This window comes from Pomacea canaliculata, linkage group LG11 (genome assembly GCF_003073045.1).
Source record: "Pomacea canaliculata isolate SZHN2017 linkage group LG11, ASM307304v1, whole genome shotgun sequence".
Lineage (NCBI taxonomy): Eukaryota > Metazoa > Mollusca > Gastropoda > Architaenioglossa > Ampullariidae > Pomacea > Pomacea canaliculata.
The window spans coordinates 7070419-7095850 of NC_037600.1; the positions used below are offsets into that span (position 1 = coordinate 7070419).

General features: G+C 41.3%; 6 protein-coding genes and 1 long non-coding RNA gene across 7 annotated transcripts in view; 6 read left to right on the forward strand and 1 right to left on the reverse strand.

The window, feature by feature from the left end:
- Nucleotides 1-1441: 1441 nt before the first annotated feature.
- On the forward strand, nucleotides 1442-4463 carry LOC112575700. The gene is made up of 8 exons (XM_025257679.1): nucleotides 1442-1506; nucleotides 1867-1985; nucleotides 2502-2636; nucleotides 2851-3051; nucleotides 3171-3305; nucleotides 3543-3743; nucleotides 3979-4113; nucleotides 4228-4463. Exons 2-8 carry the CDS (start codon nucleotides 1880-1882, stop codon nucleotides 4461-4463), a joined length of 1149 nt encoding a protein of 382 aa, XP_025113464.1. The 5' UTR covers nucleotides 1442-1506; nucleotides 1867-1879.
- LOC112575701 lies at nucleotides 3987-5730 on the forward strand. The gene is made up of 4 exons (XM_025257680.1): nucleotides 3987-4113; nucleotides 4228-4751; nucleotides 4923-4974; nucleotides 5362-5730. The coding sequence occupies exons 2-4, from the start codon at nucleotides 4696-4698 to the stop codon at nucleotides 5728-5730; spliced, it is 477 nt and encodes a 158-aa protein (XP_025113465.1). The 5' UTR covers nucleotides 3987-4113; nucleotides 4228-4695.
- Nucleotides 5731-9677: 3947 nt separating this feature from the next.
- On the forward strand, nucleotides 9678-11452 carry LOC112575702. The gene is made up of 4 exons (XM_025257681.1): nucleotides 9678-10068; nucleotides 10555-10596; nucleotides 10896-11389; nucleotides 11431-11452. The coding sequence occupies exons 2-4, from the start codon at nucleotides 10555-10557 to the stop codon at nucleotides 11450-11452; spliced, it is 558 nt and encodes a 185-aa protein (XP_025113466.1). The 5' UTR covers nucleotides 9678-10068.
- An 8-nt stretch (nucleotides 11453-11460) lies between these two features.
- Nucleotides 11461-13084, forward strand: LOC112575259. Its single transcript, XM_025256982.1, has 4 exons — nucleotides 11461-11690; nucleotides 11948-12135; nucleotides 12362-12838; nucleotides 12949-13084. Exons 1-4 carry the CDS (start codon nucleotides 11490-11492, stop codon nucleotides 12983-12985), a joined length of 903 nt encoding a protein of 300 aa, XP_025112767.1. The 5' UTR covers nucleotides 11461-11489; the 3' UTR covers nucleotides 12986-13084.
- A 620-nt stretch (nucleotides 13085-13704) lies between these two features.
- LOC112575260 lies at nucleotides 13705-16127 on the reverse strand. The gene is made up of 4 exons (XR_003101589.1): nucleotides 15939-16127; nucleotides 15140-15269; nucleotides 14294-14389; nucleotides 13705-13832 (listed from the first exon to the last, which is right to left on the reverse strand). It is a non-coding gene; the product is annotated as an uncharacterized LOC112575260 (long non-coding RNA).
- A 1047-nt stretch (nucleotides 16128-17174) lies between these two features.
- Nucleotides 17175-25432, forward strand: part of LOC112575255 — a 28274-nt gene continuing 20016 nt past the window's right edge. Inside the window, exons 1-6 of the mRNA XM_025256977.1 lie at nucleotides 17175-17392; nucleotides 17519-17637; nucleotides 17778-17886; nucleotides 18122-18285; nucleotides 18646-19368; nucleotides 19518-19723. Coding sequence (XP_025112762.1) covers nucleotides 17605-17637; nucleotides 17778-17886; nucleotides 18122-18285; nucleotides 18646-19368; nucleotides 19518-19723 — 1235 coding nt within the window. The 5' untranslated portion in view covers nucleotides 17175-17392; nucleotides 17519-17604. The remainder of the gene's footprint in view (nucleotides 17393-17518; nucleotides 17638-17777; nucleotides 17887-18121; nucleotides 18286-18645; nucleotides 19369-19517; nucleotides 19724-25432) is intronic.
- On the forward strand, nucleotides 20953-24206 carry LOC112575257. Its single transcript, XM_025256981.1, has 3 exons — nucleotides 20953-21298; nucleotides 21848-22206; nucleotides 23571-24206. Exons 1-3 carry the CDS (start codon nucleotides 21030-21032, stop codon nucleotides 24056-24058), a joined length of 1116 nt encoding a protein of 371 aa, XP_025112766.1. The 5' UTR covers nucleotides 20953-21029; the 3' UTR covers nucleotides 24059-24206.

The following is a 25432-nucleotide window of genomic DNA, read 5'->3' on the forward strand; positions in this document are numbered from 1 at the left end:
ATTACTGTTGTTGCTCCTCTGTTTGTTTCTTGTAACAGTTGGTGCCAGCCAAAAGGTAAAGGACAACCAAGCTGTTGAGTAAAGACATCTTGGTTCTGTGTGAAAATGATGGAGAGACAGCTGTGAGTGCTGCACTGAAGAAGTCAGGAGTGAGTGTGAAGACAGTGGACGAACAGAACCGTGAACAAGTTTTCGAAGCCAACAACAATGAAGTGTGGGAAGCTAAGGGTAAACACGTGTTCGGCATAAAACGGAAAGTCGTGGTTTATGTTGAAGGAAAGCCAAAGGGCAAACACAAAATGTCTGTCGACTTCAAACGATTGCGAGGTGTCACTAGTGCAACATCTCAGCTGATCTGGTTGACAGGACCAAGAAGAGTAAAAAAACTTCTGCACAGAAATTGTATTTGTCTAACTGACAGACACTTTGTATTGGGGGACATCCAGGGCGTGTACATATATTTTAATATTCACTCATAGGAAAGTTGTCAGAAAACATTGTCTTGTAAAGCACAAATGCTTAATGTTGACTTGCCACAAATTTATATTTGAATTTCAACATTCTTCATTACAATGTTCGTCTTTCCTTGTCTCTCCTACTGTAGTCCGCAAACTGTAAATTTTTGTTACTTTTGTATTTGTTGCTGGATGTCCAAAGGTCACAAAGTTCACGTGGTTTCGTCTTCAATACTGAGTCAACAGCCTGTTCTCCATACATCATTTATGTATCAGGTCTTTTAATAAATTTTAAGACTCTTCGAGAGGCTCTCTAACATCACTGCCAACGTATTTTATCGTGAGAATGTCAGTATTGTTGAGAATGAAAATCTTTCTCTGTTATACAAGATATTTGTTCCTTTATCATTCAGTCTGTCATTGTAGAAGTCCTTCATACAGGTAAAGATTCAACATTTTTACTTCCATCTTTGTTGACTAATTGCGAGCTACTTTGCCTTTGACCCTACTTTACAGACTAGCGGCCACCTAAACAAAGAAATCAACAATGAACTCATGTATTATTTCTCCTTCGTAAATACCCCGTGCATCATTCTTACTCTAAAATTAAACTTAATATCAGTGACTGAAATGATTATTACAAAAACTCACTTTTGAATCGCAGCAAATGCAGTAAAAGGATACAGACTTATGTACAACAAAGAAGCAATTTCAGAGCTGGACATATTTGTTAAGAGTTATCCTAGTCAGAGAGTTATCCTAAGAAATTACTAGGAGCACATTTTTGTTTCCGAAAATAAATCAAAATGGTTGAAAAAGCTAAGTCAGGGCAGAGATAGTCAGGCTGAAGTAGGCTTCACCATACCTGTGATGGCTGTGGTTCTGTGACGGGGTAGACGAAGCTGTTTCTCAGAAACTGATTTTTTTTTTTGCGATTGCATGAGCATATGTAGATAACATTTTCGACATCATGTGACCCCACATTTCTGGCGAGAAGACACAGACGACACTCCTCTTTACTAGCTTACCTTGACTTGCACTGGACAGACAGGTCAGTTGCATTCTCATCTTTTTAAAATATTTTATAAGATAGCCACTATCAGCCGTCTCAGGTAGTAGTTATAGTAGGGTGGAAGAAGTAGTAGTAGCTTCATAGCTTCACGACATTCAGACAACAGTCAAAGTAAATTGTTTACAACCACAAAACTTACTCCATGCTGTGACGAACTTACAGTGCAAGCTGAGGAAAGTCTTATCATCTTATCATACAAACATCCCATTACTCATTTTTTTCTGTGTCAACCCCAATGCAATTCTTGTAAGTGTGTTATCTGTTGTCATGATGTTCTACATTGTTTTACTCGCACAATAGTTTTTCTCCAGTCACTTCAAACTTTAAGTCTGTTTTCAGGTTGACATTCAGTATGTTGAACACGGACTTCGTGTCCCGCAGATATTTTCTTCGCATCGCTGTCTCTGCTGTTTTCTGGATTATTCATGGCTCATTACATGCAAAATCATCGGCACAAGGTCGGCAATACTTACTAAAATAATATAGTTCTATAAAAACATGCGTACACACTCGCAAACACACACACACAAAGAGAGATGTTTATTTGTAAATCACTGAAGTTTTCAGAGAATACAATTACTTCTATTTCAATAATATACAGTAGTTGATTTTGTGATAACAATTCCAACACTCAATGACAACAATTTACATTAATTGGTTTGTATTGATTCACAATACTTTCCTTGTAAATAACACGAAAACTTTTCTTTTTACCACAATACAATTTTCTTTACAAAATCTCTCTTTTATTCTCCCGATGTGAGTGTAATTTTGAAGATGACAGACAAATATATAAAAATTTTTAAAATTATTCAGCAGACTGCTCGTTATCTCTCTATATATATATATACAAACAGTAAAGTATCATGAAATTTATTCACTATGGTTGATGTCTGATAAAAGTTTCACTAAAAATAAGAATAATAATCTCAGTTATTTGCTGTTATTTAATTATTTACTTTCCCGAAATACAGAAGTCAAAATCTCTTGTAATGTGCCGTCCGTCCGACTACATGAAGACACCTTCCTGACCTGCTTTCTACCTGAAGATGTTGGTCAAACCAAGAAAGATTTTACTGTTTACAAGTACAGCGACAGTGAGACTCCAGGTTTGCATGCATGTTGTCTCCTTCTCTCCTTCGTTTGTTTTTTCTGTTTCCTGGTAAATAGGATGTCAATGTTGTTATGGAAGTGGCAATTTAATTGGTTGTGGGAAACGTTTGGCAAAGAAAATATGTGAATAATAAAATGAAAATAAAAAAGTGATAACGAAGTAACAGTCGTGATAATTTAATGTTGATTTTTGTCTTTTTGACTGGCAAGATGCTGTGTTGGACTGCTGGTGGTTGTCTGGAATCCTCGACTGCTTTGTGGCAACAGGATACAGGTACGACAAGCAGGTATCCAACAAACTGTCGCTGGAGATTCCACGAGTTTCATCATCACATGTTGGCACCTACGCCTGTCAGGTCGCTAGCTACCCACCTGACCTCATTAACCTCTGTGACCTCAATATCTTCTCAGGTGAGGTATGAGCTTAATGCATCTTGACTAAATACAATCAAAACCAATACTTTATTTCAGATGTCTTCCCAGGAATTATACTAACAGGTATGATGATGAATAGAGTTCTGTGATTTCAGAAGGGAGATCACTCTGCGAGATTCCATCTGTCAAAATAAATTCACAAACTGCGCTGACGTGTTACTTTCCTCAGGACCTCAGAAAGTCTCGAACTGACTTCTCTGTCTCTCACCACTCCACACCTGGAGATACAGGTAGTACACTCTATCCTCGATTATTATTGCTTAAATTAGAGTTACTTTTTCTTGGAATACGAATTAATAAAAGGTGAAAATTCTGAACGGTGACAAAGGCAGTCCGGCAACTTGTATTTATTGGTTTCGCTAGATGAACAAATAGATGAATGTTTACAAGTCTCGTTAATTTGTGCATTTTTCTTCATTTTATTTATTTTATCAGCTCTCAGAGTAATGTGATGTATTTTTGTACAGAAACAGTGTTAACATGCCAGTGGAAAGCTGACTTTCTAAGCTGCAGCGTATTATCAGGCTACGTGTTCGACAACAAAGTGACCTCTCACTTGACCCTCAGCATTCCCAAAGCACGAAAAGACCATGAAGGGACATACAGCTGTCAGACAGAGGGCGCTGTCTCTCTTCCTTTTAAAAACTGCTCCTTCTCTCTCAAAAAAGGTAATAATTTATTGAGCTACTGCTACCCTATGAATTACAAACTACAACCGTTTAGACATTGCTGTTGTTGTCGTCGTCGTCGTTGTTGTTGTGTGTTACTTTCTGAAGTCGCTAATATTCTAAATAATGTCTTTTTATTAACATGCAAATCAGTCATTTACCAAATATCTGTAAATGCTCTGTAGCTGTACCGTTATAAGTACTTTAAGCTTGTTGCACCTTTGCTCTGTTTCAGAGACAATGTCTACATGCAGTGCTGCAAGTGTCCACGAGATGGAGTCAGCAACACTGAGATGTGACTTTAGTGCTGACATCAGTCTGACCCGTCAGAATGTCCATGTGATCCACTTCGATGGTCGAGAAAACAAAAGTAATATAAATAACATAAATATACCCGTACACATAATTAAGTTTGATATAATTTTATTTAATATAATACTATTCTAAATATTATAAATACATTTAATCGCTTATTTATGCCTAGGTACCAATGTCCTGAACTGCACGTGGGAAAAGGACCAACCGTTCTGCTTGACCGCACCGGGGTTCGAGTTCAACAACACTGTCACTGATCATCTCGTCATCACGATACCCCGGGTCACACCCGATCATAACGGGACATACGTCTGTGACCTGCAAGGCGTTCAGTTCGAAAACTTTGAGTTGTGTAACTTTGTTGTAATATCAGGTATAAAAATCTATATTTACGATATAGAATGATTGAATGATTAACAATCCAAAACCAATTAGTCTTTTCATAGCATCTCTACTCCTACTGTTGTCTTATTTTAGTCGTAAACAAAAATACTCAAACGAAGTAGATAGAAATATTCTTCAGTATCTTAGACTGCTGACACCTGTCAGGAGAAGTAATAAGATGCTTGACTGTCAGCTTCAGGTGTTTCCCTCCTCACCGGATCTTTCATTGCTGTGACCGTCAGCTGTTATCGTTATGTTGATTCCTCTAACACTGATCATCGTTATCATCATACTCAAACATAGATCATGGTAAGACAACAATTGTTGTTAACTGAAGGTGTACGTATGTTGTTTGTGTAAGTGTTTTGTTATATACATTTCTTTTTTAAATCAAAAAAGGAAATAGAAGTGTTTTCTGTTCTTTTCTTGACTAAATATGTCATCTGAGTACAAATTGATTTATTCTTTTATGACCGACAGTGTACAACAGGAAAAAAAGGTTTTAGGTGAAGCGGAGCTCATGTTATCAGAGGTATTTGATATCAACTTTTGCTTTTTAATTTTTACTCAAAGAGACAACAGTATTATTTTACGTATTAAAACTATTTCCAGTATGATTCAAATGAGCTGTCTTCAGACAATATCTTATTCGTTTACCATATATTTGAATAAGAAAAAGTTAGGACTTCAGGGCTTTAAGCATTCTACAGACATAATATTAACTTGTATCTTAATGTTAATTATACCGAACGATGCCATGAGGTCATTGTGAGAAAGTTCTAATACATTCAAAAGACCTGTAAGAAAGAAGCGAAATTGGGTATTTTGCATTGGAAAGAAAGTATTTACTAGCTTACTACTTAACTTAAGAATTAAAAAAATCATGAAAAAATCCAGCTTTACATTCATTACATTCCAGTCCACTCAGGAGGTGGATGAGACTACCAAAAACTTTTTGAGCTTTCTGTCAGAAGAATTCCGGAGAATATATCCAGAGTATAAAACGAAATCGTATCTTGTGCCGTCGCTGTACATCAACATAAACACAAACAAATCTGTCAAGTTTGCGGGGGAAGACATGTATGTCACACATCCACCCGAGGAAAGATTCCTGAGGTACAACATGGCGATGCACCGGGTCCTTGGAAGTCTTCGTCTTCTGGCAAAACATAGAGAGGAGGTGATGTTCGTCATAACTCAGTACAACTACGACAGCTACTTGAATTCTATTAAACAAGAATTTGTTGAACACAAAGAAGAAAGAAGACAATCGTTATGGAAACTTTGATGTCCTCGTCGTTCATCGTAAGCACGGGGTAGTGGTCGGGGTGGTGAAGACTTGTCGTGAAGAAGCAGATAAAAAGGAACGAAATGAAATGATTGACGAGTTGATAAAAGGCTGCAAAGAACTGGATGATGCAGAAGAAATGATTCAACATCTTTTGTCTGACCAAAGGCACAAAATTCATGTCAATAAACTACTGATATTACCAAATATTTCGCAAAAGGTTCTGTGTAGTGTGCTCAATAACAACAAACATGTGGAAGAGGTAAGTGCGCCAGAAACCATAAAATCATTTGCATCTGAAAGCTTAAAAATTACACTTACCTTCTGCAACACTGAAATAATTCCCTTTGTGTATAATTGACATCAAATTTGTTTCCTTTTTTGTTTACTTGCCTCAACTTTAAAAAAAAATTGACTAGCAAATTAATCAAATTCTTAACTCAGTAACTGAATATCTTCTTTATTGATACCATTTTTGTCAGATTTTTGAGTTCATACTTTCAGATCATAGGCAAATGCATTGGATGTGTGGAAGCTGCTGACATTATCACAACTGCCTCTGTAAAGATAATCTCATGGGGGACAAGAGGGAACAAAAAATAATGGATTGGTTTAATCATCGGTTTCCTCAGACAGGTGACAGTGCATTCGCTGATGACAACCAATATGTGGCAATCCTTTCCAGGTAAAACTAGAGGCATTGGCTAGGGAAAAAAACCTGTAGAGACGATAGGGTAACTGCTTACACGACTTTATTTAAATTAGGAGCTCTGATTGAAATGCATTTAAGGTAGCTATTGCACAAAGGTAGAAAACGTAGACGAATATTTTGCACATGTACGTAGGACGATCTGCTTACTATAAAAATGTAAAGCTACTTCTCCTTGTATTTTTTTTTTTTTACTTTTTTTTTGCAAGATCCAGAAACGACAATTATTAAAATAAATATAAATTATCTAAAATTTAATTAATCCTTTGTTATTCCATGGTCGATTTTCAAGCACATTAAACATGCAATTTATTGTGCTTTTCTTTTGTTTCAGATTCTGTGGGCCAGCCACTAGCTGGTCTTTGAAAATACCCGGGGATCACCAAAGCAGTATGCTACCAAGACAAATGCAGACTCAGTGCGCATGACCGGATGTCTCTTCAAGAAGCCAGTCCTACAGCCCGAACAATGGGATGTACTGAAGGAAGCCAAGCCTTTAGTGTTTCTCGAGGGACCGCCAGCTTCAGGAAAAACGAGGACCCTCGTCTTGGCAGGCATACGATGGATGGTCGAGGGTCACACAGTCCACGTGGTGTCCACGAGGCGGGAAAGTCATGCAGCAAGTCGACTGATACACTCACAGCTGGAGAGATTCTCCATACAAAAACAAAGACCACGAGAAAGCAGACTAGTGGTCTTTAACGACGAAGATGTCAATGAAAGAGTCAAACGAATCGTCAGGTTGGCTGGAAAGGGATCTTTGTATATACTTGCTGATGAAGCAGGGCCTTGCGAGTACGTCTTCACAGTTTTTCTACGTATTAACTTTTATTCACATTATGATATAATTTGTATTTCTTATCTTTGGTGTCAAAAAAGTAAGCTGATTTTTTTTTTGGGGGAGGGGTTGTTTGTTTTGTGTATTCTCGTGAACATAGTCTCTGTACCTTTTATCAAACATTTTTATAATTGAATCTTGTTAAATTTGTTTTTGTAAAATCAGTTGCCAAATCGCAGAGACAAGACATTATTTGTGAATTTACTTTAGCTTGTCTATACAGATGTTTGTTACTTTGACTAGTTAAGATGACATCCTGTGTGCTATAGAATATAAGTCTTTCTTTCGAATTTTCCAGCACGAAAAACTCACCGTTCAATAAATTTGTGAAAGCTCTAAACACGAAGGTTTCAAACCTTCATCTGTGGGCGGCCAGCTGTTTCCCAGACATCGCCCCCCAGTGTTGTTAGGTTCATGTCTTTAGCAACAGCTTCACCTGTCCACCCACAATCCTGCTGCAGGTGGAAGTGATGCAACTTGTCTCTGACTGCGGAATCAGACCGTGGAATCCAGACAGTAGAGCCACAGCACCCACAGAAGGTCCACCTGTAAAATTAGTTCACCATGGTAATAACGATCACCATGGTAATCATCCACTCGACTGTGAAACATGTGCAATGAAGTCGAAGCATACCTTCAAACTCTACCCATCTGTAAAGAAGGTATCTATTTTAAATATATGTGTGTGTAAATAAATGCACACACATATATATATATCATGTAGATCCATAGGAAACTATAAATTACATTTATCAATCACATACCAAGTGCAGTGAATAACAGACAGTATTTCCTAATTCATTTAAAATAATATAAATAAGAGAATCCACATTTGCAGTGTCATTAGTGGAAAAAAAATAAATATGGACATGTTTATATGGAGTGTATGTGTGAATGTGTTTATTATAGATGTGCAGATTGAAATGTGCATACATGAAGAGTGGGTATTTATAAGTTGAATGTAAGTAGTAAACACAAAATACACAAATGTAAATAAGAAGGGAGTTTAATAAGCATTTTGTTTTGTTTTCAGTCGACTGCTCTCAGATGACCGATGCTTCATTTCATCTGCACTTTAAGGATGTGATGGTTTTAGTTGAAAGTAGAATTAACAGGAACTCTCCTTTGTGTCATGCACTTCATCAACAAGGTGCGAGAGTGAAATTACTTGACAATGGTAATGTTGATCCTGTTCAAAGTATTGTACAGGCCACAAATAATGAAGTGATGGTATCTGAAGTAGAACACATGTTTGGTGTGAAGAAGAAAATCGTCATTTATGTGGAAGAAGGTCCAAGTGAGTCAAGGATGGAATTAAATAAACAAGGGACGAAGGAAATGAAGTGGAACCGACTACGAGGTCTCACCAGCGCGACTTCTCAGCTGATCTGGGTTCATGGAACTTCATAGAATATGTCAATGATTACATATAGGGTTTTGGTTAGGATAAATAATTCTTCTGTGTCTACACAACTGTGTCAGTGACAGGTAGACAAACTGAGAAAAAGAATGGCATAGACACTTTTGCCATGACCTATAAATTATCTACTGTACCTGAGCAGATTGCATACTTCAAATAAATCTCCTGGTTTACCTGACTGAAACTGATGAAACTATACTACACAATTTTTATGATTAAATGTGTTCTTTATTATTTAAAGTCTTTCTACTCTCAAAGTTTCGCAGGTGGTCTCTGTAGGGTACAAATAAAAAAATAAGTACACCACAGGTGCACCACCCAACATTGATTTCTCCCGATGTCAAAAGTTACCTTTATGTGTGTGATTATCGATGTTATATTATGGTTTATCAAAACCGACAGAATCAGTTGACTGTCTACATTATGTCAACCCCCGCGATTCGGGGAAGACGAGAAAAAAATACTATTAGCAGCGTGTGCTACCCGATTAAATAAAACCAACAAAGGCAGTTCCATGCAAACATTTCTGTCGAACTACGTTTAGGCCCGGCGTATACTTTTAGGTGAATGTCTGTAAAGTGAGGGTGGGTGTCCATAATGTAGGTGGGACCTACCCGACATCTGCAAAGGTCGAGGAAGGCCGTGCGAGAGACACGGAGAATATAGTGTAACGTGTTGTACCCGGCATGTCACACTGACACTGATACTCAGAGTGTGAGAGAGGGTAGGTGTGTGTGTGTGTGTGTATTTTGTGCTCGTACACGTGTATCCCTGACACAGGTACTCAGTGTGAGAGAAGTGTGTGTGTGTCTGTATATTTTGTGCTCGTACACGTGTATCCCTGACACTGATACTCAGTGTGAGAGATGTGTGTGTGTGTGCTATGCTCAAGCCCCGCTTGTGCGAAATTATTTATTCAAAACACTTTGGTAATATTTAAGATGCTCTTGTAATTTTTTTTTTTTTTTTTTTTTTGGTGGGGAGGTGGAAATGTTTGCCCCTCCGCAGGTTACTGTCACGGTCTAGTTGCGATGAACATGTTTTGTCGTCTCCTCGCTAGACGTGAGTACAGAGTCCACTTGTTGTCTTGTGCATCTCACCTCTATCAAACATGCATGTTACTTGACGAACATTTTTATTATGTGTTAAGTGTGCTACACAACGAGTGATAGTGTCATCAAAAGTATTCTCAGCGTGGCTGAATTATTATAGTCTCTCTCCCAGGCAGACATCGGATGTTTGCTGTATTGCGACACTTACCTGTGCATGTGGTTTGTTTGCTTTGCTTTTCTCTCCGACTAGATCTTCCCTCTTCAATTCTGAAGTCTTTCGTGATATGTACAGGCGGGAGACCTAGCGGCGAGCTATCAGGTATATCTCTGTATTTTTCCTTTAATTTGACAAAAATTTTAATGCTTAGTCATTTTACAATTACCACATTTTCAGTGTTTAGCTTGTCGAAGTTACTGACCTATGACCTGCTGAATTAGCAGCTTGGAAAAAATACTGTAAACATATAGAGCATTTACTTTTGTGAACGATGAATAAAATGGAGTAAGAAGTCATCAAAAGGTCAAATATATAACCCATGGTCACATGATACATTCCTCAGAAAAGTGTTTTGGGTGTCAGCAGCAGTAATATCGAGATTGTGGGTAGCTGTAGCCAAATGCTAGTCCGTTGCCAGTGGTTACAAGTTGTATTGTTATTTCATTTTTTGTCGACAGTAATTTGATATGTATTTTTTGTTTCTGTCGCTTTATTTATAACATGGTAAGGCCATTGAAGTCATGAATCAATCAAACTAGATGATGATGATTGGTCCCTGCTTAAGGAAGAGACAAACTATCATTTCAGATGGAGGCAGTCAGGCCCAGCAGTCAGAAGACTAGTCCTCAGGTTTGTGTTCAACAGAAATAATCAACTATCAAACAGCTGTAATTACTAATTACCTAACTAAGTGTTAACACATAACAGCAAAATTGTAGATTTAACAGTAGAAACTTTTACACACACAAAACTGGGGTTCGAAGGTACACAAAAACTAATGGTTAATTGAAAACAAAAAACAGTAAGAAGTCTTTAAAATCCTTTATTAAATTATGGCAAAAATTTAGATATTTTTTTAACTGATTGACTCCCTTATTCATTATTATTAGCAGTAAAAATATCAAGATCCCATGGTGGTTTTAATACAGGAAATACTATTACCACAAGCCGAGGCATTCTGGATACAATGGGTTGAGGCCGCCTTCCCTGACCTCGACTCTCGCGCCTACTTCCTGCCTCCTGTCTACTTCAACCGCGTGCCGATGAACCAGGTGTCGGTCGCTGGTGAGCGTGCTCTTGTTCTTCAAAAACCACCTAAAAGTATTAGTAAACCAGTGTCATGTGATACAACTACACCGTCAAACCAAACCTGTTTGAATTCAACCCAGCCGTTGACAGTTGCCGTTGCTGCTGCTCAGATGTCCACCCTACAACTGTCTCTTGTTCTGGAGAGTGATGTCAGAGACGATACAGCCATGCAGCGGGTTCTCTTCTGTCTTCAGAAGTTGTCAGAGAAGACTAAAGAAGTTTTTGTTGGAATCAGTCAGCTTCAGTTTGGACAGTACCTGGGTGAACCTTGTTACTCTGCTGCGGCTGCACACCTACCCCAACCCGCCAACCTTTCTCCTGACTTGCCACGGAAGTGGAAACGGGGGGACTTTGATGTTCTTCTTATTCACCGAGACTACGGGTTAGTCGTCTGTGAGGTGAAAGCATTTGGTGACAACTTGACCGAAATTAACATGACACAGCAAGATATAGACAACAACATTAGGAAGAAACTAAAAGTCGCCATGACACAGCTGGACAAGGCGGAGGCCATGTTGTCTCACCTGGTGTCCGACATCGCTCCTGGTCTGAGAATCTCTAAGACGATCGCCGTCCCTAACCTCACGAGGCACCAGGTACAACAGGCTGTCTCTGATGACTTACAGCTCACACAGGTAATGTTGACATTGTATTGACATAATACAGTATTCCCTCGTGAACATTTTGTTTTAATTTTCAGAGCTGTTTCTTGGAATTATTATCTTTTTCTTTACAGCGTTCAGATGTCTGTCTGCCCTCTCTATAGTACAACACAACATTAAGTACATTTTTCATTTTTATGTGACTTTTTCATATTAAGAATTTCTAACATTCAGCGTTTTCAAACACCCTTTGCATGTTTAATTATTTTTTAATTACATTGTTGTTACAGGACCTGTGTCGGTGTCTTGGAACAGTAGAACCTGCCGACATCCCTGGTCTGTGTCTCTGCTCTGATCAGACAGGTGAGGTCAGTAGCGATGGTCTGAAGGAGATGGAGAACTGGTGGCAGCGACGTGTGACTGAGGCTGGACCTGACAGTCACATGACCTGTCACGTGTACAAGACATTGGTAGCACGGTAAACAAGAAATGTTGCATGTAGTTAATACTTCATACAGTGTTAACTTCTAGTCGTTAATTAACTCGGTATAAAAAAATTAATTTATTACACATTGATCCGATCTTTAATGATAATTATTCTAGCACAGTCTGGGATAATTAATGAAAAAGAAATCTTTATCCCTTGATTTAATTAATGACAGAGGGTTTTTATATATCAAGGAATTATTTTGTGTATTTGTTAGGTTCTGCGGTCCGGCGACAACAGTGACTGTCCCATGCACGTCTCCCCCACGTCTGAGGGTCAAGACCCTGGGTCAGGCCGTGTCGTGGACAGGACAGTGCTACACTGCTGTCATAACTTTATTCCCGGAACAGGTTCACCTGCTCAACATGTCACCTCCCAGACTCTTTGTGGCCGGACCCCCCGGCACAGGTAAAACTTTAGTGTTGATGCTGATGGGCACAGAATGGCTGCGACTGGACCACGAGGTCTTCATTGTGAGTACTGTGTGGAGGAGTCGTGCAGCGTGCTGCATGCTGTACCACCTGCTGCAGCAATCATTAAACACACGAAGGACTCAAATGACAGATGAATCATCAGCCCGTCAGCTTCATCTCCTGCAGTTTGATTTGAAAAGGGATGAAGATGTAGAGAAGGCCGTCAACGACTTGTCACAGGCGACGAGAGGAGGGTCGTTACACGTCATCGCCGATGAAGTGTAAGTTGTGATGTTATGAAGTAGATGAAATTTTTTGTTGAGCTTAGAACATTAGTGATAATTACACAGATTACATAGTAGAAATAATACTTTGGTCATATCTATGACAGGGAAGGGACTTCAGTGCCTTCTGCAACAAGCTGCTGACACGTGTCCCTCGTCTCCATCTTTGGGCGGCAAGTTGTTTCCATGACTACGCACCCTCCGGCTGGCAAGTGGAATCGTTGACCAGACCCCTCCGCTCTCCACCGGCCGTCGTCAGGGAAGTGCAGAAGGACGTGACTTTCACTAACCACTACGTCCAGCAGTACAAGGAGCGGGGTGTGCCCGACCACACAGACGGCCCGCCAGTCACACGACTGCACCACCGAGGTGACGGTCACTCAAGTCTCTTGCCAGTTGACTGCATCGGGTGTGGTCGTGAGGTGGCCAGCTTCCTACACAGTCTCCGTGTTGGTGTCCCGGGTAGGTGTGGGTATTGTACAGTTAAATGTCCGTTAACGGCTGGACAGTTAACGATGTGATAAACAGCAAGTAGGTGAGAAACACTCTTGTAAAGAAATGTTAGTATATATATATATATGTTTGAATGTGTAGGCTCCATCGTTGATACCCGATTTATGAAGAAACTTACTTTGAATGTTAACAGAGACTGACACGGACGATTCTACGACCGTCACCTCCACCAACGGCGGACCACCACCACCACACCTGCAGTGGAGAGACGTGCTGGTGTTGTACTGGGCGAACATCAGTGACAAGTCGGGTATCGTCAGGGGACTGAAGGAAGCGGGTGTCCCAGTGCGGGTGATGGAAGACGATGACACTGTGGACGTGGCCATTGGCCGCAGTGATGTGGTGTGGGTGGCGTATGGAGATCGTATCCAGGGTCTGGAGAGAAAAGTTGTCGTGTGTCTGGATGTCTACGCCCGACTTCATGTTATGTCCAGGTGTGCATCACAACTTGTGATTGTCTCCCCTGACACGTAGACACCTGGACATAGATAACACTTTTTCATCTGTTGCCTGTTGTAATCTTGTGTATTCCGTCGTGTTTTCATTATTTCATAGTTTTATTTATGTCGTTTTTCATCGTATCACTAGGTACGATCCCACTGATGAAGAGCAAGTTACTTTACACAACTTATATCGACGACATGTTTGTCTTTGTGCATATTATTTCCTAAGTAGTACAATCTACAATTTGTCATTAGAGAACACGGTTGCTGTTCACAAACTACATATAAAGATTTTGAAAAACATTACACATGATTACAGTGTAAACTTATCTTTAAATTTCTGTGACTGTAATGAGTCTGAATGTCGATTTTCTCCTCAGGTATAAGTGTATTGTTAGCTTCTTACTATAGGAACATTGGGTATCACAGAGGTGTGATTGTGTGTGAGAGAGAGTATGTAAAAGATTTGTCTGCAAAAGTTTTGGAGTAAACAAACCCGGTCGGCCATCTTGACTAGACCATCGAGACTAGAGACACTCTTCAACTGCGCTGGCTACACACCCGATGCCCATACATGCACCAGGTACTACACCTGAATTTACATACAACAGGATATGTTTCTTTTATTTCAGTTCTTTAAAATCTGCCAAACGTATGTATGACAGCGACTAGATAAAAGTAGCAAGAAGAACAATGATTTGGAATAATCATGTCAGGAAATGTATACTTTTGTCGGTAAATCATTTTCCATAATGTTAAGATGCTGTTCTCGACTGTTGGTGGCTCAAGTTTCCACATCAGATATTGGCATGTACACCTGTCAACTTGCTATGTACCTGACTCCATTAATAGCTGTAGCCTAGCTTTAGGTGCGATTTATGATTCAATCGTTTTTGACAAGGTATATTATAACTACTGACAAATATTTTTGAGAAATCCAAAAAAGAACACGTAGCACAGAATTCAGTCTTTAAACTTGTTTCAACAACAATTCAAGAGGGCTTAGATGACTTCTGGCGATTTAGAAAGGTAACTAATATCTAGAGGTCTTGCCAGACTGTTTTCTGGTAAAGTGTTTTAGATTCTAATACTGAAGGCAACATTTTATAAACAAATGTAAACGAGATAAATAGCGAAAAAAAAAAGCTCCATCTTTTAGTTTGATTACAAGGTGTGGCCTTTTTCTTATTAAAACTGTCATTTGATGTTATGTATGGTTACTGTTGTAAGGTAACAAAGATACAGGATTAATCTCGATATTCATTGTCATACAAAGGTAGATAGAAAGAAAAAAAGCAACAAATACAATTAGACCTATAAAATTATTAAACACATCCTTAACCTGACGACTTCTGGCCTGTCCATAGCGACAAGTAGTGGCGAAGTGTTCACAGTTATTGAAGATGAAGTTGTAGCCCTGCTCGCCCACCTTGTCCTTGGCATTCTGGATGATCCTGTCAGGAGGGAGTGGCCTGAAGATGCAAATTAAATGCTGATATAATCACAGTGTGGCATGCTTCTTGTTTATACATTTGTCTTCTTGCATGTTTGTCTCGTAACATGACTATCCGTCTATCAGTCAATTAGCCAGTCAAATTTGGAGGCTGACTTAATTTAGTGACAGCAAATGATGGACTCACAGATGCATTCACTCGTTAAATCCTAATGCTATTCTGATAAAGATTCTTAAAAAGTTATCAAATGATAATTACAAGCATTTCCAAATCAATTTGGTTTCAATGGCAGAGAATAAAACAGAAGATAATATAAATTTATTGGAAATAGGGCCAATGTTTAGCTAATGAACAACAATGAATCAAATAATTAGTATTCAACATTATTTTTTTATTGCTTTTGTATCTTTATTTTTATACAGTTTAAGCTTGTTTATTTTTACTAACAACTAAATACTAGGCTTCTGATATTATTTGCTATTTATTATATTCTGTATTGCTTGGGGTCTTACAAAATCTACGGAATTTAACATTTGTATTTTATTCTTCTTACATTATTAGAAGCAAGGGTAAAATGCATTATTTCATGTTTGGTTAGTGCATCCTTAGCTATCTAGTTTCATTTCTAAGTAATGACAGTTCGACTTAATATTTCACGGTCAGATGGATCAAGAGCAGACAACTTACTTTCTTCTGTTATCCCAGTCATTTGCGATATAGGCTTTATTCTTGCCAGCAACTTCAAAGAATTTTTCTTGTCGAATGGACACTCCTTCGTAAACATCTCCTGAGGCACTGGTCGCAGACTTGGCGGAAAAATGCCGACAACATGTATAGCTACGGTCTCCTAGCCGGTGAATCACTTCGCTGTTACCTAGAAAAGTCGATATTTTGATGTAATTATAAATTAATAACATACGGAAATCTCTTTATGAAAAGCTTCTGAAGAATTATAGAACTGTCGGCATGTAAATTGAATGCTCGTTCTAGTTGAACTGGTCTATGGATGTAAGATAAAAAGAATTTCTTTATTAGCCAAGTGACATTGCACTAGAAATATATATATATATATTTAAACACCTGTAAGTTTATTGTGAGTTTATGCCGACTGGATAAACAAGTTGCAGTAGTTTATAAATTGTCAACTGATAAGATTGAAAATGATACTCAAATTAGCTTTGAACAGTATTTGACGGTATTTTCTAGATAATGCAAGTGAAAACAAAAGCTCTTGACATATAATAAGGATTGAGAATCTGCAGATTTTTAAAACCATAGAAAAATGTATTTTTTTATTAAAATTACTTAGCTGACCTTCACTGACAAGTATTTTCATAAATCGAGTTTTGTTTCAGCCTTTGTTCATATGTAAATATCAACATGCCTAGAAATATAGAAGTACTGAAATGAATGTATTTACATAAGCTTACACTGTAAAAACTACATTGAATGGTTAAGCTACCGCACTTTGATTGTGAGTAGGGTATCTGTGTTTTCTTGCGTATGTGAGTGAATTTTTCAATCTTTTTATTTACATTTTATTAAGATGATTATTTATTTCTTTCATTTTGTCTTTGTTATGGTCTACGTTCATTAGATGGCTGTGTTCGTGCCGGCTGTGAGCGGTTGTGAACATCCGGTGATACTAGGGGTGATCAGCAACATCAGGAAACGTTGAAGTGTTTGTGTGGGAGGCTGCATCACGTGTGAGTCAATGAAGACTTTGTGTCAACACTACAGAGGACCACCAGTGTCTGGCCCAACAGACAACAACGCCGTTGTCACCATGTTTGACAATCTCGAGAGGTCAGGGACTGCATCCACACGAAACCTCTCGAAAGTTGCGGCAATAGTTACATCAGGTCAGAGGTCACTTCCCGAAAATCGTCTGTCGTCTGGAGTCTTACATTATTGAGTGTGGGAGGCCAAGTGCACACAAGCCGAGCATCAGTGAGAGACGACAGTCGCTGAAGTGTGACGGACGGTTTGTGTGGTGTGGTCGTCACACCAGTCGTCAATAAACTGCCGAAAGACGACAGAAAGATGGGTTAGTGTAGTCCATTCAGGGGTCGTTATGAAGCGAGGGCAAGTCGTCTCCCAGGGCAACATGTGACGTCATTGACGAGAAGTTGAGAGAAAAAGTGAGGACAGGAGCCTGCAAAGACACTAAAGCACGGCACAGACATCTTGTAATAACTACGATACCACGTATCTACATAGTCACACTTGTAAGTGTTTGATGTTATGTTTTGTTGTTTCTGTTTCAGCCAGTGACTAGCGCTTTGATGAGTTTCCTCCCCTTACAAGGACAGCAGAGAGACTTCAGTCTGTCAGGGGAGACTACTAGTCAGTTATGTCACGTGGTCAGCCGTCTGCTTCACAGCAGGTGAGAACTGTCACAAATGAGTTTGACTACTGATACCATCTGTAGAAACTAAATGGCGGACCACCCAGTTACGTGGGTAGTTGTATACCAGCGGAAATAATTAATAATTAATTTTGTGTACACTAAATTTCTAATTCTAGACAAAGAGCCGAGGGAAGGGTGGCAGTTGTGGACGACCTTCTGGGAGGGTTGTCAACGTTTACCTACACGCCGTGACTGATGGACAGGCTACTCTTCTTGCTGACACGGGTAGGTACACTGCTCCAACGGGTACCTGTGAGGTGAATCATGACAGACGTATAGCAGCACAAAAACAGTCAAAAAATATCAGTTAAAGAAGAATATGAGAGGGAGACAACTTCTGTTTAGCCATGCTAGGAGAATCCCATGAGAGACAACGAGACTTGGCGGTATGAACACCAGCACAACACCTGCTGATAAAGGTGAGAAGACGACTGATTGACAAACTTGCTTTGTTTCCTAGCAACGACGAGACCACTTTGGGAGGTAGAGAAAAGCTCGGGCGCTCGTGTCATGCTGGACTCTAAGCCCTCACCTGTACCAGGTATGAAGGTTGTCGTCATCACTGGTCATCCCTCGCAGATCCACACAGCAGTCAGGCTCATCAGTCACAAGACTGGCGCTCAGGTTTGTGGTTTCACGACTTGAGTTAACAGCAAAGAAAGAAGCACGAAAGAAATAACATAAAGGTACAAAGTACAAACAGTCTCACTAACCACACTAACAGCAGTAGTGCCACATACGCTGTGGTTGTCCCCCTTTACAGATGTGTTGGGGAGATAATAGCAGGTGAACATTCCGACAACACAGACAACCATCCGATGTTCAGTTACTTTACCCTCCCTGTGTGAGTCGCTCGACTCGTGTAGGAGGCACAAGTGCGATGTTCCTGTGGTAATTTATTTGTGCTATTAATAAGTCATCAAAAGGATTATTTAAGCGGAATATGTGTTCTTACAGCAAGTCTATGTTCTTATTGTTGTACAGGGAACACTGCCAGACCAGGCCCAGACATTCTGGCTCCAGTGGGTTGAGGCATCATTCCCTGATCTCAACTCACGCGCCTACTTCCTGCCTCCTGTCTACTTCAAACGGGTGCCGATGGTCAGACAGTCCATTGCTGCCCAGGATGTTCTGGTCCTCCAGTCAGCATCTGGACAGGCCGGTCAGTCTGCCGCTGTTCAGACTTGTCTCCCTCAGCCTCCTCGTGTTCAGGACAGTGATGTCCGAGATGATGCAGCCATGCAGCGGGTTCTCTTCTGTCTGAAGGAGATGGCTGAACAGAAGGGAGAAGTGTTGTTTGCAATGAGTAATCTACAGTTCGGTGAGTACCTGGGTGAACCTTGTTACGCTGCTGCGGCTGCTCAGTTGGCCCTACCCGCTACCCTTCCTTCCACCCTGCCACCAAACTGGAAACAGGGAGACTTTGATGTGCTTCTTATTCACCGCCATTATGGCTTTGTGGTCTGTGAGGTGAAAGCATTTGGTGACAACGTGCATGCACTCAATATGTCGCCTCAGGTAATAGAGGATAAAATAAGAGACAAGCTGAAAGAGGCTGCTACACAACTGGACAAGGCGGCGGCCATGTTGTCACACCTGGTGTCCGATATTACACCTGGACTGCGCATCACTAAGGTCATTGCAGTCCCTAACCTAAAGGCTGATCAAGTGAAGCAGGCTCTGTCTTGTCACAAACAGCTAACACAGGTAAGATCTCTCTCGTCTCCACTAAAGTGTGAGGGTTACTCTTAGAAACATTGAAATAAAAAGTTAATATATTCCTTCTCACTCCATTAGTCAAGAGAAGAGCGACTGTGTTTTAATTCATTTTCTTTGATCACCTGAATGTTTGACAGGACCTGTGTCTGTGTCTGGGAACAACAGACCTCGCCGACATCCCAGGTCTGTGTCTGTGTTGTGATCAGTTGTCTGACCCCAAGACCCCGTGTGACATCAGTAGTCACGTGATGAGGGAACTCGGACACTGGTGGCAACGACGTGTGGCTGGGGCTGGACCTGACAGTCACATGACTGATGCTGTGTACAAGACTCTGGTGGCCAGGTGAGTAGTAGAAGTGTAGGGGGATGTGATAATACAGGGACGTGTGGCTACATGTAGGGATTGGTGATGACTGGACTCGAATTGTGATGCATGATGGATTGTAGTTATTTAGAGATGTGAACAATGAAGGTGGTTGACCAGTCGTGACTCCTGTAGAGTGCAAACCAGCAAATTAACATTGTGATGGACCCACAATCCAGACTTCGTCACCAAACTCTTGCACTACATGCATGAGGTCCAGAGAGACTTTGAAAACTCAAGTCTTGGTCATCAAGTCCACTATCACCAGTCTACCTCCACCACACAGGGCACGTGGTATAAGGACTTGTCATGGGGTGTGAGGCCCACTCTTACAACACAGTGTCAAGGACAGTAACCTCTAACCCTGACACGTAGAGCAAACTGCAGAAGTATACCTTACCTTAACTAAAGAAACGAATTTTTTTAAGTTCATGGAACTTGTTTTTCTTCTTGTTCTTAATCCCCCCCCCACCAGTGAACTACAACTACAACACAACCCAGCCATCGGACCCAGTTCTGGGCGTCCCTTTCAAGTTGGACCATGTCATGACAGTTGTCTCTGTCTCTCTCTGTGGACTGATCTCCTCCACGTCTGTTTGAGTCTCCCAACCTTGCGCCTCCCCTGTGGGTTCCAGCCTAGAGCTTGTCTTGTTAAATTGTCGGTTGGCTTTCGTAAGGTGTGACCAGTCCAGCCCCACTTCCGCTTCTTGATGTCTTGGCTGGCAGGGTTTTGGTTGGCTCTCTCCCACAGGTCTATATTGGAGATCTCAGGCCATCTGATGTTGAGGATGCAGCGCAGACATCTGTTGATGAATGTCTGTATCTTGTTGGTGATGGCATTTGTCACCCGCCATGTCTCAGATCCATACAGAAGAACTGACTTTACATTGGTATTATAGATGTGGATCTTGATATGTAGAGATAAAGCCCTGGAGTTATTTGAACAGCAACGCTGAAAGGCAAATTATATAAATTAGTTTACTATATCTCAATGGCTGTAAAAAGCATCTTTTTAAAATGTTACCAATTGCGCACAAAATCTGAATGAATTGATTGCTACCTGTTAATCAGGTTCTGCGGTCCGGCGACAACAGTGACTGTGCCATGTACATGTCCTCCACGTGTGAGTGTCAAGACCCTGGGTCAGGCCGTGTGGTGGACAGGAGAGTGCTATACTGCTGTAATAACACTCTTCCCGGAGCAACTTCACCTGCTACACACGGCGCCTCCCACACTCTTTGTCACCGGACCGCCCGGTACAGGTAAAACTGTGGTGCTGCTGCTGATGGCCATACAGTGGCTGCGGTGTGGTCACGACGTCTACGTTGTCAGTACCTGGTGGTGGAGTCGTCCAGCGAGCAGCATGCTGTATCACCTGTTGCTGCAGACAGTAAAGACACAACAGTCAGCAGGTGTGTCACCCGGTCAGCCTCACCTCCTGGAGTATGATCTTTATGACGATAAAGACATTGAGAAGGCCATCAACGACTTGTCACAGGCGGCGAGCGGAGGGTCGTTGTATGTCATCGCTGATGAAGTAGAAGGTACTGACAGGTGAGTTGTCAAGTGTATGATGTAATTATCGACTGAAAGATAAAGGGCGCTCGCTTTCATGACAGAATAACCACCAGGTGTTTAACAGGGAATACTTACTCAATGGTTGTGACGCTTGATGGAGGTGTTGTAATGCGAACGTAGTGTTAGTGTATTACACCGGCTGTTACACAGTTGGTGCAGCAAACTATCATTTTGCAGCTTTCACTTGATTCTCACAGGTACCCCTGATGGATGTGTGCTTTCCCCCATCATATTCTCTGTATACACTAATGAGATCCTTATAAACAATGCAAAAACTTGTTCAATACACAGATGGTGGCCCTATGTTATGTTTAAATGTATACATAATTTTTCTGAGCAAAAAAAATGTCTCTCCTCTATTCCTGGTACAGACAATGAAGATTGATTTATTTTTGTGGAATCATTACTTTAAAAGGTCATTAGTTGACGACGACACACACAATACACAAACATAAACACGCATATTAGTGACAGTACACAGTGTAACACGTGTAACAACATCCTCTGTTACTGTCCTATATACAGGAAGACTTCCTTTCCGTTATTCTGTGACAAGCTGCTGACACAAGTTCCTCGTCTCCATCTCTGGGCGGCAAGTTGTTACCATGGACACGCACCCGCCGGCTGGCAAGTGGAATCGTTAACCAGACCCCTCCGCTCTCCACCGACCGTTGTCAGGGAAGTCGAGCAGGACGAGTCGATCGCTAGACACAACCGTATCCACCGGTACAGCGACCGTGTTGTGCCCGACCACACAGACGGCCCGCCAGTCAGACAGCTGTATCACCGAGGTCAGGGTCACACAGGTCGCTTGCCAGATAACTGTGTCACGTGTGGTCGTGAGGTGGCCAGCTTCCTACACAGTCTTGGTGTTGGTGCTACAGGTAGGTGTGGGTCACTTACATGTGTGATGACTAACAAACAGGTAAGAAACAGTCTTGTGAAGAAGACAGTGTGTTAGTGACGTGTGTCTGTCATGTTATGTCATCTCTTTATGAGTCGTTGTTTATACAACACACTACAACTTTATTCGTTCCTTATGCTGCAACCCACCACGGAGTCCAACAAAAGGATGCGACCGAGTGGTACCACTTAGGGCAGTGATGCCAAACCTTTTTCGGCCTGCGGGCCATATACATTTATGACACGCGTGTCACGGGCCGCCTCACCGTAAAAATAGAAAAAAGAAAAAAAAATGGAGCAGATACCATTTTTATTAGAAACAAATTGTACTTACCATTAATTATGTGGTAATTAATGGGATATTTGAAGTTGTTTTCCCGAAACCAACTTCTGAATGTCCGGCCTCATCGTAGAGACACCAAGTCGGAGCACTGAATCGAAATGTTCGTCCATCGAAAAAAAGATTGAGAGACGCCCCTACGTGGGGATAAATACTTCTTCCTTTGTTTTCGTTTTTTTTTTCGGTCTTTCTTTTCGGTCTTTTTTTTATTATTATTACTAACATGCCGATTTCCTACACTGTGGGCAGAAGTTTCGCGGGCCGGATGGCACCGCGTCGCGGGCCGTAGTTTGGGCATCCCTGAATTAGGGCATTTCCAGCAGGGTCACACCAGGGATACACAAGGAATATACTCTAGACTTTTGAGTATAAAGACCAGATGACCCCGGCCACAGCCTTCTAGCAAAGCTAGGACAATACACGACTAGCCGCTTGGGAGAAGTCCCGTCTATGAGAAGTCCAGGCCAAAGAGGTGTGTTGGTATGATGGGCCGCAACCAATGAGGGACCTCAACCTCCAGGATCCCATCCTTCCACGACACGGGTCGGCATGCAAACACAGAGGCCTAAAGAAAGCCACAGACAAAAAATGACTTCAAAAGAAAAGCATAATGGGAAACTGAAAGACCAATGTAGACAGAAGAGAGGAAGGATAAAACTGTATTAGGACAGGGAGATGTTTGATTAGAAAAAGAATATAGACGAAAGGGCCAGGTAAGGGAGAAATGTTCACCCACGGCACGAGCAGCCGGGCCCACGAGGAACACCCTTGAGGGGAACATGTAAGGTAAGTACAGGATCAGAGAGAAGACCATTAACAACAACTCTCTGTTGTCTATTTGTTAAAAAGTCCATGAGCCAGAGAGTTAGTTGGTGACCTTTTACCTTTTCTTTGCCTTCCTGAGGCCATCCCGCAAATTCCTGTGTTATATCGATGTGTCTGTTAGTGTGTTCGCTGTATGTGTGACCGTAATTTACAGAACAAACAAACTGTGAATGTTGACAGGGAGTTGTACAACAACATCGACAACAGTCAACTCCAAAAGCGGCGGCACAACACCACCCAGTCTACAGTGGAGAGACGTGCTGGTGTTAAACTGGAATAACAATACTATTAAGCATACTAATAACTCGGGTCTGGTGAAGGGACTGCAAGAAGCGGGTATCCCAGTGCGGGTGATGAAGGATGAGGACATCGAGGACGTGGCCACTGCCAGCAGTGACGTGGTGTGGGTGGTGTGTGGAGATCGTGTTCGTGGTCTGGAGAGAAAAGTCGTCGTGTGTATGAAAGACATTGATTTTGAGACCAGTATATTTGTTGGCCATGGACTGCAAATCTCCACCTCTTCCCGACGTGACCTCATGTCCCGCTGTACCTCACAACTTATGATTATCTTCCCTGACCCCAGGCACCTGACGATGACTGACATTACCTCACCTGCCACCGTTGTAGTTGTGTATCTAACTTTTTTTCACATTAACAGTTGCTTTTAGCTTTTCTCCGCTTCTACTATCAGTTTATCATGAGATTACCTACGTTTGTATCAGTGTCAACATCAATATCACTCGGATCTACTTCTCACAACATCTAATGTCACCATCACACTTATCATGTGAAATAAACTATTCCGTTGAGAATGTATTTTACATTAAAGTTGTCTTATTACAGGTGTGTGTGTGTGGTAATGTGTCAGTATGTCACCTTGTTTGAGGTACCGAACCCACAAGTTTCATACACACATTCACCGAACCCTTCTTTAGTGTCATCACGAATCGCGGTTGTGTCTTGACCTCCGTGGCAAAGGCTCCGCCGAACCCCTGAGACCGACTCACCGAACCACTAGGGTTCGATCGAACCCCGATTAAGAACCACTGCTCTAAGGTGTGCGTATGAAGGTGTATTTAAGTGTTTGCATTGCTCCATGTCGGGGCTTTACTTTGTGCTAACAACCCACTTATGTAAAATGAAGGTTGTTGCAGAAACCGCAACAATACCGCAGGTCGGGAAGATTTCTCTCTAGAAGAGCTTATGCCGCATGCTGGTGGAAGCCTTAGGGAATACAGCTTGCCGACTCATCTTTTGACAACCAAGGTATAAATCAGGATAAGGACCTGGACCATCAGAGCCCTCTATGAAAGTGGCAAGTCAGATCACGTGACAGGAGAAATGATAAAATACAACATCAGGGTCTCGGGTTGGGCGGAACCAGATGAAATGGAAGTGGCCAGACCAGACTAACATCAGGAGAAACTGTTATTTACTCTGGCCACAAGGACCACGATCACACCCAGGGACTTGCACTGCTGATGTCAACACAGGCAGCAAAGTAACTTGGGGTTGCATATTATCACCAGCAATCTTTCTGGTGGTGAAAGAATACATTATTTCCAAGACGCCTTAAGACAACAACACCGACTTTGCAGATGACTTTAGTCTCCTTTCTCATCGGCAGCAACATTCACAAACCAAACTGAGTCAGCTAGCAGATGAAGCATAGAGGGCTTGCATAAGGTGAACAGAAATATGACAGAAGACATCCTTGACTGTGGTCGCCTCTTTCAGCTACGGTTTAGACCCTGTAATTAATATGTCTGTGTGTCTGTCTGTGTGTGTGTGTTTATGAGCGAAAGAGGGAAAAAGGAACGAGGACAATTTGAGGGCAAGACTGTGGATGAGGAAGAAAATGTGCGAGACAGATGAGTCAGATGAACGGAGCGTGAACATCGTCCTCATTCGTGAGGATGAATCACAGGCTGGGTAGCTCTTGTCTCCTTTTCACCCTTAGTTTTTTTATCCTTAACAAGCTATATACGGATGGAGCCACCCACACAACGAGGTTAGTGTTCATGTTTTCTGCTTTCACTGTT

Excerpts from the sequence above, each read along its gene's own strand:
- LOC112575700 (XM_025257679.1), top strand. The coding sequence starts at position 1,880 with ATGTTGAACACGGACTTCGTGTCCCGCAGATATTTTCTTCGCATCGCT. Across the intron at positions 1,986-2,501 it reads TGCAAAATCATCGGCACAAG|AAGTCAAAATCTCTTGTAAT; the intron begins GTCGGCAATACT and ends CCCGAAATACAG. Across the intron at positions 3,744-3,978 it reads CTCCTTCTCTCTCAAAAAAG|AGACAATGTCTACATGCAGT; the intron begins GTAATAATTTAT and ends GCTCTGTTTCAG.
- LOC112575701 (XM_025257680.1), top strand. The coding sequence starts at position 4,696 with ATGTTGATTCCTCTAACACTGATCATCGTTATCATCATACTCAAACAT. Across the intron at positions 4,752-4,922 it reads ATACTCAAACATAGATCATG|TGTACAACAGGAAAAAAAGG; the intron begins GTAAGACAACAA and ends TATGACCGACAG. Across the intron at positions 4,975-5,361 it reads CGGAGCTCATGTTATCAGAG|TCCACTCAGGAGGTGGATGA; the intron begins GTATTTGATATC and ends ATTACATTCCAG.
- LOC112575702 (XM_025257681.1), top strand. The coding sequence starts at position 10,555 with ATGGAGGCAGTCAGGCCCAGCAGTCAGAAGACTAGTCCTCAG. Across the intron at positions 10,597-10,895 it reads GTCAGAAGACTAGTCCTCAG|GAAATACTATTACCACAAGC; the intron begins GTTTGTGTTCAA and ends GTTTTAATACAG. Across the intron at positions 11,390-11,430 it reads TCTCCTGACTTGCCACGGAA|ACTACGGGTTAGTCGTCTGT; the intron begins GTGGAAACGGGG and ends TTATTCACCGAG.
- LOC112575259 (XM_025256982.1), top strand. The coding sequence starts at position 11,490 with ATGACACAGCAAGATATAGACAACAACATTAGGAAGAAACTAAAAGTC. Across the intron at positions 11,691-11,947 it reads ATGACTTACAGCTCACACAG|GACCTGTGTCGGTGTCTTGG; the intron begins GTAATGTTGACA and ends TTGTTGTTACAG. Across the intron at positions 12,136-12,361 it reads TACAAGACATTGGTAGCACG|GTTCTGCGGTCCGGCGACAA; the intron begins GTAAACAAGAAA and ends TGTATTTGTTAG.
- LOC112575257 (XM_025256981.1), top strand. The coding sequence starts at position 21,030 with ATGGCCATACAGTGGCTGCGGTGTGGTCACGACGTCTACGTTGTCAGT. Across the intron at positions 21,299-21,847 it reads GAAGTAGAAGGTACTGACAG|GAAGACTTCCTTTCCGTTAT; the intron begins GTGAGTTGTCAA and ends TCCTATATACAG. Across the intron at positions 22,207-23,570 it reads TCTTGGTGTTGGTGCTACAG|GGAGTTGTACAACAACATCG; the intron begins GTAGGTGTGGGT and ends GAATGTTGACAG.